The 12,976-nt window shown below is 46.7% G+C and overlaps 1 protein-coding gene across 1 annotated transcript in view; it reads right to left on the reverse strand.

Moving 5' to 3' along the window:
* Nucleotides 1-2,005: 2,005 nt before the first annotated feature.
* C8A (complement C8 alpha chain) overlaps nt 2,006-12,976 on the reverse strand; it is a gene marked incomplete at both ends in the record, with an annotated part of 77,195 nt that continues 66,224 nt past the window's right edge. The window contains 4 exons of the mRNA XM_081308791.1: nt 2,006-2,157; nt 5,327-5,549; nt 9,770-9,930; nt 11,334-11,459. Coding sequence (XP_081164917.1) covers nt 2,006-2,157; nt 5,327-5,549; nt 9,770-9,930; nt 11,334-11,459 — 662 coding nt within the window. The remainder of the gene's footprint in view (nt 2,158-5,326; nt 5,550-9,769; nt 9,931-11,333; nt 11,460-12,976) is intronic.

Here is a 12,976-nt window from a genome sequence, read left to right on the forward strand (position 1 = left end):
TGGGCTCTAAACTCTACTTGCTTCATGTATGCAGTCGGTCCTCCATACTCAAGAGTTCCTCATCTGTGGTTTCAACCAACCTGGAAAGGAGAATGGGTTAGGACTGTGATGGTTGTGTCTGACTAAACATGTACAGACATTTTTGCCTGCTATTATTCTCTAAACAATACGGTGTAACAACTATGAACACAGTATTTATAATGTAGTAGGTGTTACAAGTAATCCAGAGATGATTTAAAGTATACAGAAGGATATGCCCAGCTTATATGCAAATACTTTGACATTTTATATAAGAGACTTGAGCATCCATAGATTTTTGGTATCTATGGGAGGTCCTGGAACTGATCCTCTATAGCTTCCAAGGGACAACTGTAAATAAATCTATTACTACCCTAATAAGATTGTGGACTATAGAAAGCTATGAAGCACCAATACATATGCCAGTCTACACACCTAGTACCCAAGAACCTACTGTACATTAGGAATGTAGATTTGGCCTTCAGGGATATAATAGCTTGGATTTTGAATGTTCCTCTAAAGTTTGTGTGTTGAAAGCATGGTCCACAATGCAACAAAGTTCAAAGGTGGCACTTTTAGGCAATGATCAGTTCATAAGGGCTTTGACCTCATCAGTACGTTAATCCATTGATGGCCAAAAGAATTACTGGAGGTGGAACCTAATTGGCAAGAGTAGGTCCCTGGAAGCATGCCCTAGGTTTCTCTTGTCCTTGGGTGCTTTTCTTTCTCCTCCTCCCTGTCTTCCTCCTCCTCTTCCTCCCTCTCTCCCTCTCCCTCCCCTCTCCCACTCCCTCTCCCTCTCTCCCTGCTCCCCTTCCCACCAGCTGCCATGAATCGAGCAGCTTTCCTCGGCTACACCATTCCACCATGATGATTGCACCTCAGAGCTGGCCAACCATGGACTGAATCTCTGAAACCATGAACCAAAATAAATCTTTCCCCCTTCAAGTTATTTTTGCCCGGTATTTTGGTGACAGCAATAACAAGCTAACACAAGTGACACAAAATCTGGTTCAGAAAACTAATAGAAAAACAAAAAATTCAGTGTCACACAGCATGCCCTCTACCTGAGGCATGGCTAGAGTGCTGTGGGACACTAAGAGGGGCTGGTGTGATCGACTCTCCCAGAGATGGGTCAGGGAAGACGAGTTGACAGTCCCTGGTTGGACTTTCCAAATGAGATTGACTGGAAGATTGGGCAGTACAGATCTCATCTCTGAAATGGCCCTTGGATCCATTCGTTTGCTGACTAGTTCCCTGCTGTATTCAAGGCCCAGCCCTGGCCTCTGGGAATACAGTGCTATACAAAACAAACCTGCTTCCTCCCTCAAGTTTACCATCTCTTTGGGGAAAAAAAGAGATTATAAATAGTCACAGGAGGTATGGGACTGATTATATGTGCTCTGGTCAGAATGTCTGTGTCCCCTCAAGTTTATATATTGGAGTCCAAACCCCAACGGTGTTGGTCTTATTAGGATGTTGGACTTTGGTGGGAGGGTGATTGATTGGATCATGAAGGTGGAATTCTCATGAAAGAGGCCCTAAAGAATCGGTAGTCCCCTCCGCCATGTGGAAGCCCACAGCAAAAAGGTGGTCATGGCTAAACCAGAAAGTGGGCCATCCCCAGACACTGGATCTGCTGACAACTTGATCTTGGACTTCCAGCATCCAGAACTGTGAGAAAGAAATTTCTGGTGTTTATAAGCCACCCCTTGTATTGTTACAGCTGCCTGCATAGACAAGGACAGAAAAACCATGCTGCAAAGGGGAGGTGCTGCTGTAGCAAATATCTACAACAGTTTTAGAACTGGGTAGTGGGTGGGGGCCGGAAGAATTTGTGGGTTCATGCTAGAAAAGCCCACGATGCCATGAATGATCAAAGAAAATGGATCTGTGTTGATCTGCATTTTCTCTCAGCTGAAAGAAAATTGGATCCAGTAGCCAGTGCCAGTGGCCCCTCTGCAGCATCCAGCCCATGCCCCCCGGCTCAGCAGGCCCGGGTCTGCACTTCCCGCCCTGGGCATGAGGCGCCTCCGTTCTGGGGTGCAGGGTTGTTGCACTCTCTCCTCCTTTCCTGGGTGCCTGCTCTGCAGACAGACCAGGAGCTCCAGCAGCTCCAGGAACCATCAGCTTTGGCTCCTGCAGAGAAAATTTCCCAGGAGAGAAAGAGGTTAGCCTGGGGGAAGCAACTGGCTGAAATGTACAGAGGGAGGGCCATCCTGTCACCCTGGAGTAGTCTGCAGTCCCTCAGTGGGGAAATGCCTTGGGGTAGCCAACCAAGACCTCTGTGCTCACTGCCTCACACTTAATTTGAAACTCGGGACAGAGTGAGAAGAGGCCACTGGGAGCCCATCTCATAAAATTGGAATCTGCAATTCCATGGAAGATGGATAGTGGAGGGAGGCCGGAGGCAAGCTCCTCTGGAAGGAGGACAGCAAGACACTGGAGGGTGTGGCGAGCAGGGATACTGCCCAGCTGGGAATTCAGAGCAAAAGGTTGGCTAGACACCTCTCCTGAGCAGATGGCTGGGCTTTCGTATGAAGTTTTCCAAATCAACTCCCCACAGACTCTGATAATGGGGACACAGTAGGCAACAGATTCTCTGCATAGGACACCAGAATACATGCACTGACTGTGGAATGTCTGAAAATCCAGCACCTAGGATCCAGTCCCAGGGGCTGATTTCCTAACAGCATCTCTATGCCCTTGGGCAACCCTTTTCTTCTCCAAGGCTGTTTCAATTCTATAACACGAGAAGGATGGACTAATCTATTTTTTCATTATTATTTTTTCATCACTACTTTTATTCCTAAATGAAATCTTCCACCGACCCCAACATTCAAGTCAGATGAAAAGAGAACTAACTGTTCTGTTTGAAGCTGGGGTGTTTAGCAGACTCACCCTCCTCCTCTGGGGCAGCCCTGAGGACCCCAAGCCTCCTCAGATCCCAGTGTGAGTATCATTGGATTAGATTATCTCCATGTCCCTTCCAGCTCTGTAATTATGCTCCCTGATGGGGCAGCCACAGCAGAATTCTCTGTCTCTGTTTCTCCCATCTCTGTGACTTTGTTCCCAGAGGCAATGTTTTGCTGGGAAGACTCCTAGGGACTCTAATGGGTCTCCATGGTGGTCCATGGACTCCCCAGCCTTAGATTCCCTTGCCAATGTATTCTCTGTCAGGCTGAAAGTTCAGCTCAGTAGTCCTAAGGCCACCTGACATCCATACCCTGCTTGGAAAAAAGTTAATGAAGTACCTGTAACCTACTGTATGTGACAGGAACAGATATAGAAAGACTGGGGCTTCAAATGCTTCCTTTGTCCCCAACCCTACCCAGGTTACAAGCATCATGCTAATTCCATATGTATGACTCGGAGATTCCAGGAGCGGAAGAGACCCTGAGACCATCTCACCCTACCATCCACTGGATGAATGAATCCCTTCTAGAACTTTCTGACAAGTGGACAGCCTTCTCCCTCTCTTACTACACACATAGCACAGTGTGTCTGGAAGAAAGTTGATCCTCATTTAAACCAAAATCCCTTTGCTCTAATTTCTCTTCATTAATCCTACAACTTCATCTCAGTAGCCACACAAAACAAGTCTTCTCCCTTCCCACCTGGTCATTCGCAGGGGGACTTGTCCCTCCTGAGTCTTCTCCATGCTCTTCCTCTTAGGACACAGGTTTGAATCTTCCAAATCCCCTCAGTTGCCCACTTTGCTTGGCCAATGTCTGATAAAGCAGGCACCAAGAGCAAAGCTCCTGGGACTTCAAAGAAGCATCTCATTACAGCTCTTTACTTCTATTAACCTAGCCCTTTGCTTTGGGGACATCTGTTGGTGTTGAATGCTTGGTCCATTTTCTTCACATGGCTGTGGAGCCACACACCCCACCACCACCCCATCCACCCTGTCCTTCAACAATTTGTTTTATGGACCACAGTATCTTAGATTTACCCACAGACTTCCTTTACATGCTCTTCCTTACAGCAGCCAAATGAGATTGATTTCTACATTGCTTTGGCAGCCTGTGTGTTTTGCTATCATTCTGTGCACCATAGAAAAACAGTTTTGTGTTCCTGGAAAGTTGGAAGCTTAGGTAGTGGGACATGCATTGAGATTCTTGGAGCTCAAAGGAATGAAGATTGGAAAGTTAAGTGTCAGAATGTAGTGTAATAGCTGGGATTCATATCTGGGTCCTCACGCTTTATCTTCACAGCACGAAGTTTTAACTCTTCCTGGTGTCCAATGGTTCATGCTGCATCCTATACATTGAAACCTACCTGCCCCGATCTCATTTTGGGTCTTGACTCCAGGCTAGTTTAGGAATGCAATGACAACACTTATCCCTTGTAGGGGTTGAATTGTGTTCCTGAAAAAGACATGTTCAAGTCCAAATCCCCATTCCTTGTGAACGTAACCTTGTTTGGAAATAGGGTCTTTGCAGGTGAAATCAAGTGAGGATGAGGTCATACTGGATTGGGGTAGGCGCTAATCCAATGACTTGTATGCTTATAAGAAAACAGACACAAAGGGAAGAAAGTCATGTAAGATGGAGGCAGAATTTTGGGTGATGCATCTACAAATCAAGGGACCCAAGGATTGCCAACAACGCTGGAAGCCAGGAGAGAGGCACAGAGCACAGGTTGCTCAGAGTTCTGAACCAGTCTGGCAAAGCACCTGAAGTCTGCACTTCCAGCTTCCAGAAGGCTGAGACAACAGAGAGTCTTGATGGCAGGGAGAAGGCACAAGAGCCATTAAACATGGGGTCAGGAATGGGACAATAGTGTGTGGGTTCCCAGGTTGGCAGATACAGAGAAGACATAGAAAGGAGGGGCCAGAAATTTGCAGGTAAATGGATGGTGTTGGAGAAGATAATGCTAAGTGAAGTTAGCCAATCCCCAAAAAACCAAATGCCAAATGTTTTCTCTGATATAAGGAGGCTGACTCATAGTGGGGTAGGGAGGGGGAGCATGGAGGGTTAGATAAACTCTAGATAGGGCAGAGGGGTTGGAGGGGAAGGGAGGGGACATGGGGTTTGAAATGATGTGGAATGTGATGGACGTCATCATCTAAAGTACATGTAAGAAGACACGAATTGATGTCAACATACTTTAAATAACCAGAGATATGAAAAATTGTGCTGTATACATGAAGTGAGAATTGTAATGCATTCTGCTGTCATTTATATTTTTTAAAAAATCAATAAAAAAAAAGAAAGAAAGGAGGGGCCAGGAACCCTAAGGTCCCTTCTGCACTGGCCTCTTTGAGCTGGGCCAGGCCAACACCGAGTGGGATACAGGCTCTTACCCTCTAGCTCCATCCGCTCACAGGCAGGGCCCTGGCGACCCAGGCCACACTGACATCGGCAGCTGGTGCCCTCCAGGATGGGCTCCCCGTTGTTGTAGCAGGGCCCACAGCGGCAGGCGTTGAATTCCAAAAGGTACTGGTCCAGGGCCTGGCGCAGGTTCCGGCGTTTGGTCTCCAGAGGTCCCAGGTTTGCGTGGCGCAGCACCTCGTAGATGGGCTGCATCTGCAGGCACAGAAAGAACAAGGGCCTCTGCCTGGAATCCAGGATCCCCCAAACCAGCTGCCACTCCTTGGGTAGGCCTGCTGCATGCTGGGCACAAAGGCAGATACCTAACTTGATCCTACCACCTTGGACCCAGCAGCCACACCATGAATTGGCACTAAACACCAGCTGGCAGATAAGGAAATGGAGGCTCAGAATGTTCAAGTGAGTCACTCAGGATCACACAGCTGTGAAGTGCAAGAGCCTCTCTGAACATGGACTTGCTTACCTCTGAAACCTGTGCCTCCCAGTCCCAGAGTCAAAGGGGCCCTAGACATCACTTGTGCCAAGGCATCTGCCTCCTCCAGAACTTTCAGGAAAGAGGAAGCATATAATGCATTTGTCTGTGTTTTGGGGCATATTTTTTGGTTTTTACCATCACCCTTCAATATGGGTCTCAATAAAGGTAGTTGTATTACTATTGCTGAACAATCCCCTAATGAGGTAAGCGTAGTAGCAGGTGGGTAGGGACCATTCGAGGGCATTTGAGGCTACCTACTCCAGGCAGGACTCCGGGGTTTCTCAGGCTGGGCACTACTCCTGCATTCAGTTGGAGAGTTCCTTATTGGTGGAAGTGAGCTGTCCTGTGTATTGCAGGGTATTTAGTAGCATCCCTGGTCTCTGTACTAGATGCCAGCAACATCCTTGCAGTCATGATCAAAACCATCTCATGGGCATTCCCAAATGTCCCCTCGTGGCAAAATTGCCTTTGACTGAGATGCAGTAGCCGTGGTTGAAAAAGCACTGAACCTGGAGCCAGAAAACCCGGCTTCAGATCCAGGCCTGCTGTTTCCAGCTGTGAGATCTTTGGCACACGTCACACTGAGCCTTCCTCCCCCGTTGGCAAAGTGAGAACAGGCATCCCACCCTCCAGGTTCCCTGTGAGAGTGGTGGGAGGTGACACAAGGAAAGCTCTGTCACACAGGGAAGGCTGAAAAACCACGCACGCTCCCTTCCCAGGTGCCTGGCTGAGGACTCCTCACCACCTCTCTCTTGAGTCTGCTCCTCTGAACAGAAAACGAGCATTGCACTTATTTCCTAGAACTTTTATAACCTAAAGAAGAAATGAGTGTAAGAGTCTACTGTAAGGGGGAAGAATAATATAAAATCCCATTTTATATTAAACGAAATTAATATTTTAAATTAATATCAATGATTAATTGTTTATAATTTAACTAATATTAAAGTACCATTTCATTAGTTAGATGTGACGATAGTTCAAAAAAAAAAAGTGGGAGAGGAACCCAACAGGGAAAGTGCTTGGCTGGAGTCCTGAGCAGGTCAAAGTGGGCGTCACAGTGGGGCACCGCTCTGGAAGCAGTCAACAGAGGGCGCCTGCAATAGCCCAGGCTGGTTCCTGGAAATATGGACAAAAAGACTTTGGCATGTGGTCAGGGCCTGAGGCCCACGTCACCAGGCAGATGATGTCCGGACTGGCTGGGCCCCTGGCCAAGGGGAGAGGATCACTTACTGGAAGTTCAGGGAATTTGGCCCCACAGTTAGGACACTGGTGCAGAATGGGCTGCCCCGTGGCTCTGTTTAAAGATGACCCTCAGTACCAGGAAGGCCAGGACCATTGCAACGTCCCATTGGCCATGCAGCGGGGCTCAGCACTAAGTCCCCATCTCAGGCCTCCCCTTTTCAGGACCTCAGGAAATGGGCAGGAAGCCACCCTCGGGAGGGCTGGTGGGATTTTCTCAAAAGAAGAGAGGTGGAGAAGAGTTTTAGAATGTGAACTCCCAAAAGACATCGGCAATGATCTGATCCCCATTTACAGGGGAACAAACAGATTCAGAGCAGGCGCCACACACTATAAATGACACACAGCACACACAACACAGCAACGTGGTGTACAGAGCATAAAGCGTACAAGATACGACTCCTGCATTCACTCATCCAAGCAACTGTTGGGAGTAATCACTGCCAGCGCAGAGGACATGCCAGTAAGACCCTGTCTCCATGCTGGACAACGGGTCCCCCCAACCCCTCACAAGACCTCCCCTCTGCCCTCTCTCTCCTCTGGTTTGTCCTTCCTTTCCCTGGGAGCATTCTCTTTTTGAAGCAGCACCAACTGTGTCATTTCCCTGCTCTGAAACCTGCCAGTGGCTTAATGTGTCAAATTCACACTTCTTGGGGAGCAGTGTGGATTCTGGAGATCCTGGGTGTGAGAGTCAGCCCAACAGGCTCAAGTGGCACTGATCCTGATCGTCGGCAGGCTAGGAGCTCCTGTGCTGGCTACTCAGCCTCCACGTATCTGCTTCATCTACCGACATTTGCTAAGTTCCTACTCCTGTCTTTCTAACTTTGAAATGTAGCATTTTACTCCCATGTTATCAAAAGGAAACTGGGCTCACAGAGTGAGAAAGCTCACCCAAGTTCACACATGGAAAAGGTAGCTAAGTTGGGCACGATGGTGCACACCTGTAATCCCAGCTGCTCAGGAGGCTGAGGCAGGGGGATAGCGAGTTCAGAGCCAGCCTCAGCTACTCGGCGAGGCCCTGAGCAACGCAGCAAGACCCTGTCTCTAAATAAAATATATAAAAAGGGCTGGGGATGTTGCTCAGTGGTTAAGCACCCCCAGGTTCAATCCCTAGTACCAAAAAATAAAAATAAAAAGGTGGCCACGCCTGATTTAAACTCTCTTTTCCCTTCCTTCCAAACACCAAGTTCTTTTTTCGCAAAGACAATGTTCAGCCTCCAAATTATGGACCTCGGTTTTCGTTTTGGAAGTTTTGCTCAGGGCAAACACAAAGCTCACCTTTTGACCATGAAAGTTTATGTATTTCTCCTGATATCAATTTTACAGTTTTTGCCCAAATCACTAATAGCTTGATGATAGCAATTTTCAGACCCTATGTGAATTACAGGTGCGTGAAAGTGGTCCCTTACTTATTGGCAAAGAAATGAAAGCAAGGTTAATCCATCTGACCTCTTTCTTCATAGAAAGCAGGGTGGTACGATAGGCTTTTAGGTTTAACTGTTGGTATCTGTTTTAGGAGAAGAGGTACCCCCATACCTGGGATTGTAAATGCACGTAAATAAAAAGGCAAGGAGAGCAAGAAAATATGGTTGGGAAAACAATATTTTGCTTAAAAGGCTGAAACACAAACTTAAAAAAAAAAAAAAAAAAAACAAGACTACCCTGCATATTAACAGAAGCAGCTAGATTAAGCCGCTTCCTTGGCAGATTTGGTAGTTTGACTCCCTTTGTGAGGTTAGTGGTTTAAGCCAGGTTTTCTCAACTTTGTTACTATTGACATTCATTCCAACTCAGGATTTCTTTAGGGGGCGGGGGGGGGGGCTGTTCTATGTCTTGTAGGATGTCTGCCAGCGTCCTTGGCCTCTGACTCCAGTGGTGCTGACCTTGTCCCCTACCAGCTGTAACAATCAGATGTACCGCTAGACATTGCCACATTTTCCCTGTGGAACACAATCACCCCCACTGTTGGAAGGAGGGTGTTAGGACAGAGGGAAGTGAGAACTGGATTCGAAGTCCACAGGTCTGAAATCCAGGCACTGCCCCTAGTGAACTCTGTGTCCTTTAAACACTCACTCGGATTTCCCCAAGCCTTGGTTTCCCCATCTTCTTAATGGGGAGAATCACACCTATGCCCAAGGATCTGTTCACTGATGAGGAGATGAGATCATTTAGAACAGGGACAGCAAATTACAGCCTGAGTTCAAGTTGAACCCACAGGTTGTTTTTTTTTTTTTTTATATATATGGTCTTTGAGCTAAAAATGGCACTTACTTTTTTTAAAGAATGGTAAAGAAGAAGAGGAGAAAGGAAGCATCTACCAGTCCCACTGTGTGTCAAAGACTGCACATGAAGCCTAAATACATACTATCTGGCCCTTTAGAGAAAAAAAAAAAAAACCTGCCAAGCCCTTACAAGACATATATGATTTTTGTAATTAAACAAGGTTTCATTTGTTTAATGGGCCCTAACCCTGCTGACCTTCCAAACCACTGGTATAATCCTGGCCCCCGAGGAGCCAGTCAGTTTTGGACCCCGGTTCTCCCCAGGCCTGGTCTCAAGCCACACCCTCCCTCTAGTCAGTGTGCCGTTACATTTAATCTTGTTCTTTGATGGGCTCATAATAAGAAATATGAAATGATCTGGTCTGCTTCACTTTCATTCCTCATGGACGTAGGGCTTCTTCAGCTGCGAAAAGACTTACCTCAAAATCGATAACAACAGGATTATACTTTAATGATCTCCCCCAGGAACGGTATGTAATGGCGCTGCTGTTTTGTGTCAGGCCACCGCCCCAGCCAGAACTGCCACCTCGCACCCGAGAAATGACGTCTTCCACAGCCGCGGCCCTCTTGTCTTTTTCTCCTACCAAGGGGATAACTGCATGAGCTCATTTCCCCCAAAAGCCAGAAAACCGGCTGCCAACCTCCACTAATGAGATGGAGAGTAATGTCGATGTTCTCGCCACGGAGCTGTTTCCCATCTTCTGCTCGGCTTAACTAACTAGCAGGACAAGGCAAAGGAAGGACCAAGTACGTGGAAACAGACTCATCCTCTGGAGTAGAACAGACACTGAGGAGCTAGCCACGCCCAACAGGGAAGATAAAGGGGATGGGGAAATGGGTGGCCATTTATCCACTCATCCATCCATTCCTATGTCAAAAGTTGACTCAGGCTGGGAGAGGTGGCATATGCCTGTAATCCCAGTGGCTCACGCTTGTAATCCCAGTGGCTCTGGAGGCTGAGGCAGGAGGATTTTGAGTTCAAAGCCAGCCTCAGCAAAAGCGAGGCCCTAAGCAACTCAATGAGACCCTGTCTCTAAATAAAATACAAAATAGGGCTGGGGATGTGGCTTGGTGGTTGAGTGCCCCTGAGTTCAATCCCTGGTACCTGCCCTCCCCCACCCCCCAAAAAATAAAGTTGATTTGGGTCTTCCGACATGCCAAAAAGATTCAATCAGATATCACAAGTGCCATGACAGTTGTCACCATAGGGCTCAGTGGGGGCCATCAGAAAGTGGTCAGATATTCAGTAGCGGGTGAGGGGTGTCAGGAGGAAGGTGAGTTGTCTAGGAAGGTGAGTGAGTGTTGGCCAAGAGAAAGGAAAGGTCAAGGCAGGACAGCAGGGAGTGGAGGGACTGTGACTGAAGGCCCTGAGGCAGGAGCAACCTAGCGCTGAGGGTGGACTGTGAACTGGTTTAGGATGTGCTTCCCCCACTGCTCTATAAATTGTTTCCTAATCCCTGAATCCTCTGCCTCTCACATGAAAAAAAAATATTCACTGCATGTTTGATGAATGAATGAGTCAATGAATACAGGAATAGCCATATTAATTTTTTAAGGAAATGCCACCAAATATTCTTGTGAGCTTGGACTTGGTGATCACATTCCCTTCTCCCTACAGCCTCATTTCTTTCCTCAGGACTGTTATCTGATGAGTCTCCATTTCAACAGACCATTTGTCAAATTCTGCCAACACATTCCCTTCATCCCAGCTCTTGCTTGGCTGGATCTTTGTCTAGTACTAGAAATCTGAGGATGGGGGTCGAGGGATTGCTCCATACAAACTCAGATATTTCCTAGGTAGTTACAGGGCATGGGGATTCAAAATAGAGCCCTACATGCATGGGGTGGGGTGTTTAGCATCTGCACTGTGACTATTGTCTAAAATGGAACCAGTCAGAGGGAAAAAAAAATCACTTTCATTCCTAGATGGTTTCAAAGAAAGGCTGGCTTCTCTTTTAGGGAGACTCATTGCTAAACACTTGCCAGTTTTGCCAGTTCCAGATCTTTCACAATATTTTCCGGATAAACTTCCTTCAATTTTGATAAAATCATCATATTCCAAGCCGAAGCCACCTCCAATGCATGTCTCAATGTCTTTGCTGGTAGTACCTGCAATAAGGAGACAGAAAAACACAAAATGCTGAGATACTAACAGACATTTGAGACAGTACGACCAGCTCCCATTGGCAAAAGCTAACTTTGGCTTTGGAGTCTGAGAGATCTGGGTTGAAGTGCCCATTCTTGAACCAATTTCAGATTTCTCTTCTGTGTGGTTCCAATCCAAATATTTCTTGAAAGGAGAAGGGAGATTATATATATATATATATATATATATATATATATATATATATATATAGTTCAAACTTGTTGCTTAGAAGATGTTAATTCTTCTTCCTTTGTCCATTGTCTACTGAGCCTCCTGGAGGCACTGATTCTAACACATCCATCTCCACGTGGCCCCATGCTGCTCACCATTGTGCCCAGGTTGGCCCTTAGTATGAACGTCTTCCTTTCTCCTCCTTCAAGGTCTTTCCAAAGTCTACTAAAGCTCCCATTCAAATCTCATTTATTCCATGGAGCATCTTTGGATTAGAATGATCCCCACTTTCTTCACAGCTATCAATGTCCTTGGCACCCTCATGCTCACAGTCACCACAATTCTTTTTGTCTAGGTCCTCTGGGTACCACAGAGGGGTCAGTTCCCTGCTAGAAGATGGATAGATGGTAGACGGATAGGCACATCTACCTGCCTTCCCTTTAATCCCACAAGGATTGTCGGTCCCACAGCAGCTGCCTTTGACTTTGTCTTCCCTAAAGGACCCACGGAGGAACTTGCTTTTACAGACGAGGAAAGTACTCTTTAAAGCAGTAAGGCCATGTGCCCCGATTACACAATGAACAGAATTCATCAATGAATAGAGCTGGTTCCCAAGCCTGAGTTAGCCTGAAAAGACAGGGTTAGGTAAGTAGACAGAAGCAAGATGTGGACCAGGTTCAGAGGTCAACTTTATCTGTAGCAAAAGGGGTCTTCTGAAAGCTATAAATTAGAGTTTGCATTTCAAAATATAATTCCTTTTAAAGCAACAATGAAATAATCACCCGTTGTCGGATTTCTAGTCTGGCAAGAACTAAAGGAAAAATAATTTAGGCTTTGCAATTGAGACTTAGATTCAATATTTCCAAGGGGGTACTGAGAATCAAACTTTATTTGCCTGTATCTCTCATTAAATGACAGCTTCTCTGAGGTCAATGACTTGTATTTTCTTCCCCATTTTCTCATGAGGGTAGCAGCAAAGTGCCTGCCATGGTGTAAGTATTCAGTTTAAATGACAGATGAATGGAAAAACAAAAGACTTGTGAATAAATGAAAGCCATGAGCCCTTTGGTAAGGGTTTCCAGTGGAAGAAATATTAGAAATTCAAATCCCAGTCACTGACACCCTCCGTGAGCCTGGGAAAGGGCCCGGATCTCACTGGGCCTCAGTTTCTCATTTATGGGGAGAAGGGGCTGTCCTCCCCGGCCTGTGTCAGCTTCAGCCTCCGTCACTGTGTGAGTATCGGTTTCCATAGCTGAAAGTGCCTGGGGGGAGCAGTGCTCCAAGCACCAACACTCAGCACCAAGCAGAG

This window comes from Spermophilus citellus (assembly GCF_964194105.1).
Source record: "Spermophilus citellus genome assembly, chromosome: 9".
Taxonomy (NCBI): Eukaryota; Metazoa; Chordata; class Mammalia; order Rodentia; family Sciuridae; genus Spermophilus; species Spermophilus citellus.